The following is a 15,698-nucleotide window of genomic DNA, read 5'->3' on the forward strand; positions in this document are numbered from 1 at the left end:
ATAAGTCAATAACAGACCCTTCATAAAACATTACTGAGTGCTACAAGTCATTTCTTTAAAAGGCTCTTTCCCCATAGTAGTTCTGCCACCCCTCCCCTCTCCATCATCCACAGTGTTCATGGTTAATCTCACATGGCACACTTTCCCGCTGAGCCAAAACTTGGCCTTAAAATTATTCTCAGCACAGCACTTCAGGCAGTTACTACCGATCAGTAGGTGTTGACATGTGTATTGAATCTTACTGGCTATCCCTGGCTCAAACCATGAAATGTAAATGTTTATACTTTTTTAAAATTATGAAGCTTACATGCATTATTGAGGGCTTACTTTTTAAAAGTTTAGTTTTGAAACAGAGAAAAATAAGACATTTTCAAGATTAATTGTATATTTATTCTGAGAGAGGGGAATTGAGAATTATCTTGAAATAGTACTGGGCTGCTGCATACCAGGCTTGGATAAATCACTTAACTACCTGAGTCTATTTTTTCATTAGTAGAAGGAAAATAATATTTTCTAGGCCTCCCTTACAAAACTGTCGAGATGATAAAATGGGGTAATGTATAGGAAAGAAGTTTTAACTATAAATCTTCAGAAAAATATAAGGTTAAAGTTGGAAGCAATCTTAGAAACAAATTGTCCAGCTCTCGTAAATTCCTAAAATGAGAAAGTAGCTCCAGTAGGGTTAAGCGATTTCTCCAAAGTTACACAGGCAATTAGCGCAAAGCCGGGTCTAGAATTCACATTTTCTGTGTATGAGTAAAAGGTAATTTTATTTCAAAAACAGTAAAATTAATCTTTAGCCATAATTTATAAACAATGTTTTAATTTGACTATTGGTAATAAAGGTTCTTCTTTCCAAACTTGCCAGCATCTTGGTAATATTTTTCCTATTTTCTACTGACAGTAATATAGTTCTTGCTTAACGGAGTGTCAGTAACTTTTAATTAAGATGCACCCATTTACAATTTGCACGTGCTTTTGTCTTACATATGTGCTTGAATCTCATCTTTCTTATTAAAATGTCCACTGAGCTTTATATTTCTTTACTGAGGCTATTTAAAAGATACCTATGGAATTTAATATATGAGGAAAAGTGTTCCCTTTTAACTTTCAAGTACCTGAGAAATCCAATTCCAGTCATTGAGCAAACAGATATTGTCTGCTATGTGTGATTTTCACTCTATTAGGTGTGTGGTAGGATTTTTTTTTTTTTTAAAGATGTAACCATTTTTGTCCTTAAGGCCTTTGCAATCTACCTGAAAAGGGAAATATATATAATACATAAGAAACAACTAATAATACTAGGGGAAAGTTCTGCAAGAGTTCAACAGAGAGGCTGTACTTAGAGTGTATTAGTCATTAAGTAAAAAATCAAAGGTGTCTTTGGTATTCAGTAATTAAAGGGTAGGAATTTATTAGATGTAGAAGATCTAAATACCTCTGGGCTAATGAGAAATTAATAAACCAAATATTTATGCAGAAGAATCATGTTGTGTTCAAGTCTCTTTTTGCCTCATATAGTAAGTAAATACGTTAGTAAGGCTAGCAATTTAAATAGCTGATTCTCAGAGTTGAAAGGAACTATAAAGATCATCTAGTGACTTTTTCTGCAATTAATATTCTTAATGAATTCCTACACACAGTATATATCTATGCACTGAGGGCCACATATATTTGATAATGTCTAAATGAGGAAATACCAATTTCACAGTCTGGCACCTGAGGACGATTGCAATTGAATTTCAATTCAGTATTTAGCAAATCAAAACAAGCCCCTTGGAAACAAGAGCAGTTGGACTAGATTACACTTAGGGTCTTTTCCAAGCTTGAGATCCTATAACTGAACAAAAATTTAAAATAAAATATTCCTTGAATTTGATGAGATGTTTTTAAAATATTAAATTACGTTACTGCTAAATGGCTTTTTGCTACAAGATCTATTATAACGCATTTGCTTTTCTTAGTCACCATTTTTAAGTGTTCAACGCTGTGGAGAAAATGATAAATAGATGTGCTTCCTTCCCTCAAAGAGTTTATACTCCAATAAAATAAATAAAACATATGCCTAAACAGGTATCGTACAAAAAGACATGACAACGAGGGAAAATGCATGAAGAAATTACATCTTCCAAAGCAAGGTTTCTCAACCTTGGCACTACTGACTTTTTTTTTTTTTTTTAATGTTAAGTACTGGTGATTCAGTGGTAGAATTCTCGACACTACTTACATACGAGGGTGGATAACTATTCTTTGTCGGGGCCATCTTGTGCTTAGCAGCATCCCTGGCTTCTACCACTAGATGCCAGTAGCACCCCCTCTCTCCCGCTGTGACAACTGAAACGTCTCCGGACATTGCAGATGTCCCCTGGGAGGCAGAACTGACCCCGCTGAGAACCACCAGTCTTAAGAACTGAAGGAAGGCTTTATGGAGGAGGAAGCGTAAATTCCTGGGTAGTAAGGGTCACAGACACATTGGAGAAGTGAGCCAATTGACTACTGGTAGCACAGAAATAAACCTTTAAAAAAGTTTTGCCTCACATATGAAGTTCGCACCCTGTCTGCTCTCTTCCAGGTTCCGATTTTCTCGGAGCCCAGTGTTGCCGTCTACCTCGAACACCTACCTCTCTCACCCTTGATAGTCTCCTTTCTAACAAAGAGAGGCAGTTTCAGGCTCAGTGCCCCCAACAGGCAACAGTGTCTGTTGGATTTCAGAAACATAATCTTGTCTTCGCTGCGTATATTTTATGGTTGCCTTCAACTGGCGCAAGTGAGGCTTCTTTCCTGCTTACCGTCAGTAGAAACGCCAGAGACCTCTAGCGAAAGGGATTCGGAGCAGAAAATAATGAGTTTGGTTTCTGAGCAAATTTCAGGTGGAGTTTGAGGTGGTAGCAGTACACCAGGTAGAAAAAAATACAAAAAAGTAATTAAAAAATAGAGAACATTTTAATATAGAGTAAGGATGTGAAATACCTATGTAAATACAGCAAGAAATAAAACAGTAGGAGGCTGAAGGTAATGGGGAAGAGCATTTTGTTGTCTACTTTTCTCCTGCTTTTTCTCAAACAAAATCATTTGTATCTTTTAAGGAATCCTTCTATTATCATAAAAACATTCCACCTCCAAAAGTGACATCCTGGAAGTGTTATTCCAAGAATGTCACTTTAGCATAACTAGAAAAATATGAATAATATACATGTATTTTAATGCTCTTCCATCTAAAATAAATTACTTGATTTCTTAACAACTTGTCTATTTGACATTTTGGTTGAGCTAAGAAGTAGAGCTTAAAGCTCTATGTTGCCTCTTAAGGATACAGAGAATTGATTTCTTCTTATTTCTGCGGAAGTTCAACTAGGCAAGCTACTTGTGTCAAGTCATTATAAGATTCAGCAGAAGTAATGCATTAACGTTGGTTGATATTGCCAACAAATTACAGTATATGATACAATTTCTGTTCCATTATTTTCAGTTTGCCTTTTCATCAGGTTAAAATATGCAGAAGAAACAAACATTTGCATAACACTGCTAGTATTCAGATTGATTCATGTTTCATTGCAGAGCCCACCAAAACCAAGAGAACCTCAAAAATGGCAAGGCGTTTCTGAGAAGTTTCCATTTTCACCACATCTATGCAGACCACACATACAGCACAGTGAAAAATGCTCTTTGAACTTGCTTCTATCGCAACTGCAATTTGCCTACGGTTGCAATAGTTTAAAATTGGTAATAAAAACTCCCAAGATCGAAAGAAGTGATCCAGTAGATCATCCAGCTACTATTCAACTGTTTCCAGGAACTGAGCAAAGTTACAGGATCATGGAAGTTACACGTCCCATTTAAAGTTAAGGTTGTTAATCAAAATGCAAATTACTACTCAATGACAAAACATTTTAAGCCAAAATGGGTCGTTGTTTAGACTCTGTGTTTTTATGTACTTCAATGAGTCAGTAAAACTCTGCCATTTCAGAAGAGAAGTGTTCCTGCTGAACATTCAGTGCTATAAGCAAGCACGTAGTCTATTGTTTTTTAAATAACCATTCTAGTAAACTAAAAACATAATGCAATAATGCCAGCAAAATGTATGTAGGAAGTGGTGCACATGTGAATAATCGTGTTATAAAAACAGAGCATAAAATTCATAATTGTTTTCATTTTTATACACTACTGTTATCGAAAATGAGCACTGAGTACTTGATCATCATTGATGAAGAGTATTACGAATGCACTAAAATTACTTTCCTGTGCCATAATATTAGGTTTTCATAAGAATAAATAAACTAGTGTCTGCGATTCATTTCTTTAATAGTGGAAAGAGAAAAAGTATTATGTAAGTATTATAAAGTACTACTACTGGTGGAACTCACAAAGTCTTGAAAACAGTATCTAACAACTGATGTGCCTTTCCCTTGGTACTTGGAGCTCTTCTTTTCCTGCACTAGCTTCCAGTGACAAGGAAGGCACCCTCCTGACCCTTTGGTAGCTGGTTTGCTGACAGAGAGCAGGGCCATAATCAGAGTTGTGAGTTCCTTTTGTTTCACACACTCTTCCCACTCCCTCAATCCTCTCCATCTCAGTGTCTGGACCAAGCATGGAGCTTCTCTAGCTGTGAAATACCACAGCCTTTCTCTTCTCTTCCTTCTTCACTGTGGAAGGGCTCTGCTTCTTCCTCTCCCCCATCTTTTGAACTCTGCATAAGGGGGCAAAACAAACAGCACTGGAAGGGATGTCCACAGTGACCATTTCCCACTGTCTTGCTAGTAAGGGGAAACCTAAGGCAAAAACATTGAGCCTAAATGACCTTGTACCAGCTCTAAGGGTAGATGTCCAGTCATGTAATAGTATAATCGTATTTCATACCCACAAACGTGCTTACTAGTTGTCAGACACCATTCTAAGTGCTTTATTACTTTACTCATGTAATCCTCACAAATAACGCCATGAAAGAGGATATCATTATCCTCATTTTCCAGATAAGAATACCAGACGCAGAACATTTAGGAAACTTGGCCAAGGTCATAAAGCTAATAAACGGCAGAGTCAAGACATAAATCGAGGCAGTCTGGTTCCAGAGTCCCTGAACACACACACACACACACACCCCTTGCCACCCAGCAACACAACTAAAAGTGGCTCGCTTATTCTTAAAGAGATAAAAAGTAACCAACAGTGGCAATTTTATAACTTGATTCTTTTTCCATCCTATGATTCTTTTTTTTTTTTTTTTTTTTTGAGTGTGTAGTCATGAGGAAAGATCCGAATACTTAAACTAAAACTTCACCCGGCAAATCAACACAGGTTTGCACTGGGAGGAATCCATTCTCCCCTGTCCCTGCACAACTGTTGCCGCCGGAGCTCCTTAAACCCTGGGGCCCCTTGTTTATTCAGAGACTGAGAAGGCACACTTGGAGGCAAGGAGGGCAGGAGTGGGGAGCCTGGGACCCTCCACCTCAATTCAGCCCCACTCAGTAAGATCTTGTCAGTCTTATTTCACTCTCACAGCCCACTCACCAGCATCCAGCTGTGCCTGTCTGTGAATCATTTCAGATTGTCCAAAGAACTGGGAAGGGCAAGAAGTGTTTTGCATCTTTATATTCTCTCAAATCCTATGTAGCAAAATTCTGTTGGAGAGAGCAGCCACTCTCTAGTGGCAAAAAGCAGGATTGCATGGGTCTTTGAGAAACTCTGGAAGAACCCAGCCACTACTGTAAATTTGAAAGGATATAAAGGACACACAAAGAATTAAAAGGACGATAAGGTGATGATCATGGCTGGTGGGTAGGAGGATGAGCCTGGGGCTATGGAGGGATGCCCTTCTTTACAGACTGTCAAACACTTATGAGTTAAAGGTAGACTATTTCTTCTTCACTCTTTTTATACCATTCTTTACAGCCATGCTTAAAGAAGTGAGTCCTATTCTTAAAGAGACAAATATCTTTATGTCATCATTAAATGTCATCATCATCCTCAAGCAAACCTAAACGGTTGCCCTGTACTGTTGTCTCAAGCCCAACCACATACACGGTGGCAAAAACTGATTTGAGGAAATAAATATGTTATGCAAATCCAACACAGGGAAACCAGTCACAGGTCTATCTTTGCTTGAAAGAGATCCAGAGCATATAGGCCCTGTTTAGAGTTGTTCTGAATAAATAAAAACACAGGCAAATTAATTTAACTCTTTCAGAAATAAGGTATACTCTATTACTACCCAAGGTGATCAAAAGCACAGCAAGACAAACACCAATTGTATGGATTTTCCTCCCTGAATAAGTGATTATTAAATGGTCAAAACTTTCTTTCCCCCAATAGTTTCTAGATTTAGTTTACTGGTGGCATTTTGAATTGTGACCAAAATCCAACACTGGACTCAGTTTGGCCATATGGTTATGTATGCAGTGACAAGAAAACAATGAGCTAAGTCCATTAAGGAATCACATAAAAAGTTTTCAAAGAAACAAACCATTCTCCCAGATTTTTCAGTTCCGAGCCCTCTTTAGAAGGGCAAAAAGCCATTTACTTCAACTTGCTCATATAGAGATATCTCCTCAGCAGAGTAAGTGGAGAAATGGGGCTGCTTTCAACATAAAAACAACATGGTGGTTTTCTTGTTTTTATTAAATACCATGATTATTAATTCACTCCAGAAAAAGTACAAGGCACCAAACCATGTATGCTGATACCACAAATGATCAATGACTACCCATAAAATCCTCTATGCTCTCCACAAGATTTCTGCAAAGGAGTTTTTGGCAATTCTCTTTGAGAACCACAATTTTATCTTCTCATTTTACTTGGAGATCATGGTTTCTCTCTAAATAACCCTTGACAGAAAAAGACCTCCTTTTTTCATCCTGTCTTCTGTCACTGTGGCATGTCACAGACCCAAAGTTTGTCACAGAAAAACAGTCTCCCTTTTGAAAGTGAATAAAATGTTCATTTACTTTGGGTAAATTTCCTCTTTCAATCCGGCCATCTGGATCTAAATTAAGGTACCCTACTTTGAACATGGGTATGCTCGCCATCTGGCTGCCCCAAAGCGGCAATTACTTCAGGTAAAGGAAGACTTTGCCTAATTCTGAGCAAGTATATTCTACTATAGGATATTATGGCATCTGCCTGCTGCCCACCTACCTGAGGGACAAGGGAGTATATATTGCCTAACAGAGGTAATTTACTCTGCAATTTAATCTGCTGTGTGTAAGCATTTCAAATTTAAGAGAATTATTTTTAATATTCAACAAGTGGTGAATTTCCCTTTAGCCAAATGATTAACTGAGAATAAAAGATGTGCCTCAAGTGGAGAAGCCTTAGGTTCTAACCGGGAGCCTGTCTTCCAACATTTATTTTAATATGGGAACCGGGAGAGGCAAGTCTTCCCTGTAGAACAAAACCAGGGAAGCTTCAAAGGGTCAAAGGCATACAGCACATAGTGAAGTCTAATTTTCCTGCCTGACCCAAAGTACATGTCTCAGACTTCTGAGGAGTGAGTCAAAGAATCAGATTGATTATTAACAAGTTGTTTCCACATAGACTAAGTAAGGTAGACTGAATGGTAGTATTGATCTTTTTCAATATTTCAGGTTGCTCATTGTGACTCCCCATTGCCAGATTAAATATTTATTTTCATTCCAGAAATTATCTGATAAATTGGCAAAAATTCTGACTAACTAAAGACCAAGATACGTAATCACTAATCAAATGAAAATTTAGAGTTTGCATTTATGTCCTTTTGGAATGAAGGGGAAAAAAGAGGAACAAGTACTTTCTCTAAGAGGCTGTTTAGAAATAAAATCATCCTGGGATCTCCAGAAACAGCAAATCCTGCACAACTATTGGGATGCAGAGTTTAGCCACAGGTACACTAGGTTAAACTCTCAACCATCTTTGGGGAAAACTGAACGAGAGAGTTTGAATACAAATATGCACTAGGGTACAAGAAATCAGTTATAGGTCACGCGGGAACATCTGGTCTTTTTAAGAGTCCTGTTCATTTGAAAGCACTGACCAAAACAAGCTCAGTTCCACCAAATGTATTTTGGCATGGCTCAAAAAACAGGACTTTCTGGAAGTATTTATTTCACCACAGCAAGATTTATCAGTAATGATATGCAACTCCCACTACTGACATTTTGACATAACATGCAAATGTGCCTTCTATGCTTTTCCCCCAAATTTGATATGATCGTGGATTTTCTTTTTAATCCTTTTAATCTGTATTCTTTAGAATATGTCAGAGAAAGTGGTGGGAGGGGGTTTAAATTATCCAAACTCCTGATCTTAGGAGTTTGAAAGTGAATAATTTATACATTCACTTATAGGAGACTTTAATTATCATACAACCACTAAAGCATTGGACAATTTATTTAGATGAGGCTACACCACAGGACTACTAACACTTTTGTGTTCTCTTATAACACACTGAAATTTCCCTAGCCTCTTATACTATATCAGCTTCTTCTGAGAGCTTCCAGACATCATGAGCCCTGGTCCAGGGATCAGAAAACCAAAATTTGAGTCCTAGCTCTCCACTGCCAAACCTGCTGACCTCAGGAGCCCTGGACTGCTCTGATCCCAAGTTTTCTGCTGTTGTGAGACTCTCTTGAGACTCTCTTGAGTCTCTCTTGATCATTACTCATCTCCAACCTGCCTCCACTCCTAAGGTTGTTGACTTCATTTTTAAGTTCATTTTGGTTATTCCCTGGCCCTACAGCCATTTAATGAATCAAAGTTATTTTAAATGCAATGGGCTAGGGCAAAAAAGCAAGAATCACTTGTTTATTCATTCAACAACATGCTTGAGAGCTTACACCACAGGACACTCATAACATGAGTGGGCACTCTATGTGCCAAGTACAGAGTTAAGTGCTTTTCCATGCATTTACTCGTGGACACCTGCAACGATCCTATGTGGATATTATTATTATTATTTCCCCAAGTTAAAACTAAAAGTATAGGTTCTGCAGCCAAACTGCCTGAGCCTAAAACCTGCTTTGCTGGCTCACGATGTTACAAGTTACTCGACTTCTTGGTGCCTCCACATTTCCCCATCTGTACAATAGGGAGTGTTGACAGCATCTATCTCATGGGGTTCTTGTGAGATTGAGTTAATACAGGATGCTCATTAAGCACTAGAGGCTGTTATTGTCAGGAATTGGTGACTTAGCTTAATCAGCTTCCTCAAGCCTTCAACACAAGTAGAGTTGCAGCCGAGATTTGAACCCAGTTCTGTTGGACTCTGAAGTCTAAGCTCTAAACAAGCGATGGAAAGCCCCACAGCCTCTCAAAAAAAAAAGAAGAAGAAACAGAATACTGCCCAAATCTAAAAAGCATCAAAGGCACTCACTAACAAGGCATTTGAGACTGACGGTTAGCTTTCCCCCTTTCACTGCTGAAGCCATTTCCAGAGGCAGTAACTTGTGAACAAACTGCAGTCACTCTGCGTTAGGAGAGAGCTGGCAGCACAGGCAAGAAGATTTCTCGCTGGCACTGGCCATGGCAGCCGCCAGCACCACCACCAGCCCACCCCCGCCCCCTTACTCTGTCACTGGGACTGGCTCTTACTGCCCAGAATCTCAACTTCCAGTTTTGTAAAACTTCATGGAGCCAGAGCCTATCCAATACTCTGCGCCTTCCAGAAACGGGCATGGTGGGGGAGGGGAGGATCTTGCCCTGCCTGCCCTGTCCTGACATCTAACCGGGATGCGCTGCTGCCCTGGCCTCTGGGGCTCACGAATTTTCCCTCGATGCTAACTAGGCAAGCTTTTGATGTCACCCTGGCCCGACGTCGCTCAGATTACACACTACCCTTTAAAAAAAAAAAAGTTGCTGTGTGCCCCAGGCTGGCTAAGGAACTTTGATGGGGCAGGGGGTCCCAGTCTAGAGAAGGAGTGGCATTTGGCACTGGTGAGACTGGTGAGTGAGTTTGTGGAGTTGGCCGCAGGGAGAGCCCAGGCACCTGGGAGACCCCGAGAGTTCTGGGTGATGGCCATACCTCACCTTCACTTCCTTCCCCCATCCCTCGCTTCCCGGGTATCCGAAGCTAGCCCGGTCGCTGGGTGGCCGGCTGCCCGGCGGTTTCGAACAACCTGGCTGGGTGGGGCGGTGCCGGGCACCGCCTCCCTCCGTACCTTCTCTCCCCGTGGAGCACGTAGGAGCTGCGGAAGAAGCCCAGGAGTTCGTTCTCGATCAAGGCGTTGTAGATGATCTTCAGATTGTAATTCCTCTGCGCGTCCAGCGTCCTATTCAGCACCACCACCAAGACCTGGGTTGGCGGGTAGAGGAAAAAGCCGGCCACCGGGACCGCCCCGGCTACCCGGTCCTCGGCCACCTGCACCTTCTCGACCGCCACACGGGAGGCGTGCAGCACGACGTAGCGAGTGGCGTTCCGGCACGAGATCTCCACGTTGACCTCCCCGGAGAAGGTGAAGTTCTCCATGAAGGCGGTGAGCATCAGATTGTAGTGCAGCGGCTTGAGGTGGCCCGACAGGCGCAGTTGAGTCCACGGCTGCCATTGCTGCCGCTCCTCGCCCGACGGCGGCCGGGCGGACGGGGTCTCAGGGTTGGCTTCCCCGCCTGCCCTGGGCTGCGAGGAGTCTCCACCAGCATGGTGGTTGCGCCGGGCCGAACCCGGAAGGCTTTCGTTGCCGCCGCGCGCTGGGAAGCCGGCGGGGCCGCCGTCGGCGCCGGGCGGTAAGCTCGCCCCACACTCGTCGAAGCGCAAGCTGAGCAGCACCGCGAGCATGGTGACCGCGAGCAGCGCCACGATGGACACGGCGAAGGCCAGCACTAGCCGCCTGTGCACAGTGATGTGGCGCTCGGTGGTGCGGGGTCGCACCCCCATGGAGTCCGCCCACGGGTCCGAGAGGCCCCTGCCGCCGGCCCGCAGCGCGGCGTCGTTCTCCCCCATCGTGGCCGCGAAGGGTGAGCTGCTCTTCTTAGCCCCCGCCGCCTCCTCCTCCTTCTTCTTCTTCCTCTTCTTTTTCTTCTTCTTCTTTTTCTTCTCCTCCTCTTGTTCCCCCCGCTCGCCGTCCAGGGCCATCACACCGCCTCCTGCTCCTCCCCCGCCCCCTCCGGCACCTCCCGCGGGGGGCCCACCCTGTCCACCGCCAGTTCAGGCATCAGAGAGCGCACGCGGGCTGAGGGCGCGACGCCAGCTGGGACCCTGGGGAGACTGGCCCAGCTTCTTTTAAGACGGGCTCTGGCCGTAGGCGACAGCAACCTCGGCACCTCCCATCAGCCCCGCCTCTCTCCGGACACGGGCGGCGGAGGCGCGGGGCGGCGAGCTCTGGGACGCGCCCAACTTGGAAAGCGTCTCGCTCGCCCCAACGCGCGCTACTTCTCCGGCGGGCGCCGGGCTCAGGGGCACATGCTGCCCCCGCCCCTGTGCGCCTGCGGCTTCTAGCTCGCAGTCCCCTGCGCAGAGCTTTCGCCTCGCTTTCCGCGGGAGCCTTCCCGCGGGTCCTCGGCTGGCAAGTACAGAGAGCGATGGAGAAGGAAGTTAGGGCTGCCGCTTTCTCTCCCCACTCCAGCGGCGGCGTTCAGTCCTCTGGGTGGGATGTGCTCGTAGCAGCAGTGGCGACGGCAGCAGCAGCGGAGGCGCCCGAGCCATGCACCCCGCAGGCGGGGACGAGAGGATGGCCGGGAGGAAGAAACCGGGTGAACCAGCCCAGTGAAGTCCCAGGGCCGCAGAGCTGCGCCGGAAATCTGACCTGGAGAAGCCTTCTCCTCCAGCCTGGACACTTTAAGCAGAGGTGGCGGCATACAGCGTGAGGTTGCACAGCGGACAGTGAGCCTCCCTAGTTACGACGTTGCTCTGACCTGCGGAGATGACAAGTGAGCAGGAAGCGTCCGGCCGGGCCATCCCCTTCAGGTAGATGAAGCTCCGGGTTTGCTCTGTGTCCCTGTGGGGAGAACCTGAGTGCGTGTGTGCGAGTGAGTGTGCGTGTGTGCGCGCGTGTGTGCGTGAGCGTGTACACACAGGTTCCGGGTCTAGATTGCCAGAGCTACTCTGGCTGCATTCAGGGACTGAAACTCCCCGAGAAAGGCAAAGAAGCGAGCGAGAGAGCGCGAGGAGACTGGGAAGACGGGAGGGAGGAGAGCGGCTGAGCGGCAGAGGCAGGCGCTGGGAGATGAGAGAGCTTTTCTCCGCTCTGTCACACCAGGCACACACAGCCACAGAGGGGGTAGCTGAGCCGCGTGCAAGAAGTACCCTGTAAATCGTCAGCGCAACAAGCCCCGCAGTCACCCCTCTTCCGGACTCTTTAGCCCCACCGCGCTTCCCCGGAGGCATCGTTGGAGCCTTTGGCTATTGACGCCAAGAAGCAAAGGAAGATCCGGCTGGGGAGACGTAGCTGTCTCAGGTTTCACACCAAGCTCGCCAGAGGGTTTGGAGGATTGTATGTAAATTGAAATAAATTCTCCAAAGCCTGACTACGTATATGATACTGTGTGCTGTGTCCAGGTGTGCAGTATTAAAATAAGCGTTAGCAAGGAAACATTAGAATCCTCCGGAAGTCAAGGCTAAAGAGACAAGTTTTTTCCCATCGAAAAATTCCTGTTTTTAGATTGAGGAAATGATTAAAATCTAATACCTAAAGTGTAATATTCGGGACCACAAACTTGAGACTGAGAAAAGCTGAGGACATGAGCCCCATTACTTTAGAATGAGAACAGTGAACAAGTACATTCTGGGGTCAGTTTTTCACTTCACCTAGCCACAATTCCTTTTTTTTTTTTTTTTTTGCTGTTTTCAGTGTTATCATGAAAATCGTTTAAACTTTTTTAGAACAGTTATCAATAGGAAGTGACCACTGACAGCAGGATCATCAAAACAGATTCATATACCATTGGCTGGTTATGGATTCTTGTCTAAGTTTGTAGAAGCTTTAAATATAGTGCAGAGTATGTATGAGTATATGGGATATCCAGCCTATAGAATTTGGGTGAAGAACTCTAATTGGAACAATATTCAGAAAACAGCCACTCCAAAGGTAACAGCTCACAGGCAGGAGTCTCTAGTTTTTAATGAAACAAAATGTGATGGGCTTCAGAGTCAATTTTTAAAAGTGCAGAATAAAAAGAGAATGAAGTAATTCCTTTTTACACATTTCTTTCACATCTTCAAATCCTAAAGGCATTAAAAGAAAATCATGTTCCTCATTATTTTCTTACAAAAAGGAATGTTTAATGCCACCAGCTTTGAAGTCCTGAAAATATACATTAAGGTACTGTGTTTGGCTTTAAAAGCATGACCAAAGACAAGAGCCCAAAATATGCATCAACTTCAGCCTGAAAACTACTGAAAACACAGCCCTATGTTCAGTGAAGCTCTTTACCATCTACCCCCAGATGGGATACATTCCCAGTGCCATACATTCTAAATGTCCATTTGAATCATTTTTTTTCGTATCTTTATTGGAGTGTAATGCTTTCCAATGTTGCGTTAGTTTCTGCTGTACAACAAAGTGAATCGGCTATATGCGTATATGTATGTATGTATGTGTGTGTGTATGTGTGTGTATATATATATATATATATATATATATATATATATATCCCCATATCTCCTCCCTCTTAAGCCTCCTTCCCACCCTCCCTATCCCATCCCTCTAGGTCGTCACAAAGCATCGAGTTGATCTCCTTATGCTATGCAGCAGCTTCCCACTAGCCATCCATTTTACATTTGGTAGTGTATATATGTCAATGCTACTCTCTACTTCAACCCAGCTTCCCCTTCCCCCCTGTGCCCTCAAGTCTGTTCTCTACATCTGCGTCTTTTGGAGAAAAGGGAACCCTCCTGCACTGTTGGTGGGAATGTAAATTGATACAGCTATACAGCTATAGTTCTCTCACTATGGAGAACAGTATGGAGGTTCCTTAAAAAACTAAAAATAGAACTACCATATGACCCAGCAATCCCACTCCTGGGCATATACCCTCAATCATTTTTAAATGATGATAAAACGAAGTGCCAGGGTGTTTTGTTTTTTTGTTTTTTGTTTTTTTTTCTTAAGCATGTTGTATGTGGGCCGTTAGCAACAGACCACGGGAAATGCCACATTCTGTTCAAGTTACTTTTTTATGCTCTGTTTTTAAATCTCTGTGCTCTTGCTGTCCATATGTATCTGCCTGTATGCATTTTAAGAGTTGAGGAGTCGAGGTTTGTTAGTTTGTTTTCACAGAATCAGGAAACAATATAGGCAGGCAAAAAGAGCTGTGTGACTCTTCGCAGCTCACCAAACTTCTCTGACCTTAGGGTACTAATCCAGCAGTTCAGGATTATTGATCTAAAGTCCATGGATTCAACTCACTTGTATTATAAGAGGGATCTGGAACCACCCCCAGAAGTCTGAGAACCATTACCTAAATGAAGAGGTTACCCACTAAAGGATCTTTAAGACCTTTCTGTAAAATGATATTAGTCAAGAAAAGATTCAAAGAAGGCTTTTTCTGTTCTTCTTTGTATTTTATCCGTGTACTTTTGAAAATTTCTACAAGGCAACTCTCCAAGACTTCAGAATTAAAATATATTTACCAATTAGTAAAGTCTCCACCAGCTGTGATTAAATTAGTGGATGGGTTATTTTTGAGACCTAAGTGGAGTGGACACAAGCTTATTCACCTGGAGTGAACACAACTTATTAAAACACTGATTCCCCTAAAATGCAACTTTAGCCAATAAACTCAATATCAAGGTCAAGTGGGTAAATATTTCTTCCTCTCATATCAATGTTACAGAAGGGTCCCAGTGAGTTTTTCTTTTCTTAATTTCTGAAAGTACATAACGTACCTCTAAGAAGCAAGTACTTTGGTATGATAACTTTTTAATTTTATTTTTTAGAGAATGTCTATTCTACCCTCCTCAAACCAAAACAAAGAAAGGGAACATTTCAGATGGTGTACCTAACAAAAATCTTAAAGAAATGATTCAGTAGTATTCCTATAAAGAAGTTGCCTTCAGTGTCTAGATGACTAAATTGGAGACACTGACTTTGTCAATGCTAGAGCCACGCAGGGGAGTAAGACTTTCCAAAGTGCTTGATGCTCCTCTCAGAAACACATTTATTATTGGAAGAATTTATGATTATTTTCTTTAGCTAATAAATGTCTTTAAAGCCATTGTGTGGCCATATTTGATTTAGATGCTTGTAAAAGTGAAAAGAGTCTGAATGTTTAATATCCATAAGGCCAAACAGAAGTTACTAATTAAATCTACACCTAAGTCCTATGACTAATCAAACTGAACTATTTTCAGTGAATGTGCTGGCTTCAGAGGCTTTACTCTTTGATTGTTTACACTTGAACTGCTTTTCTTCTCTTCCCACTGGTTTGTAGGTAGAGGCACAACTGAAGTGTCCTTTTATACTCAGCCCCTTCAAGTGTGATTAGCACTTCACTTTCAGAAAGAGCTTGGCTCAGGAGAAAGAACTAGATACAAATCTGCCCTCACCTCCCTACATTATCCTAACCTACTTACCTGACTCCGTTTCTTGATGGGTTCATGTACAGAAGTTAAATAGACTAGGTGACCTCCGAGATCTCTTCCAGTTCTCAAATTCTGTAAAAGAAATTCCAAAGCTAATACAACAGTCTCTTTATGCTCTCAGGGATTTTTAATTAATATTCTCCGTTGAGAAGCCAAAAAAAATCAATTCAAAACTCAAAGTTTAATGGGTAAAGAGACTCTGTAAAAATACCCT

The 15,698-nt window shown here is 42.7% G+C and overlaps 1 protein-coding gene across 1 annotated transcript in view; it reads right to left on the minus strand.

Moving 5' to 3' along the window:
• TRHDE (thyrotropin releasing hormone degrading enzyme) overlaps positions 1 to 11,222 on the minus strand; it is a 398,446-nt gene extending 387,224 nt beyond the window's left edge. Inside the window, exon 1 of the mRNA XM_019918769.3 lies at positions 10,128 to 11,222. Within this exon, the coding sequence (XP_019774328.2) occupies positions 10,128 to 11,038 (911 nt within the window). The 5' untranslated portion in view covers positions 11,039 to 11,222. The remainder of the gene's footprint in view (positions 1 to 10,127) is intronic.
• Positions 11,223 to 15,698: the final 4,476 nt, after the last annotated feature.

The sequence above is a fragment of the Tursiops truncatus genome, chromosome 11 (genome assembly GCF_011762595.2).
Source record: "Tursiops truncatus isolate mTurTru1 chromosome 11, mTurTru1.mat.Y, whole genome shotgun sequence".
NCBI lineage: Eukaryota > Metazoa > Chordata > Mammalia > Artiodactyla > Delphinidae > Tursiops > Tursiops truncatus.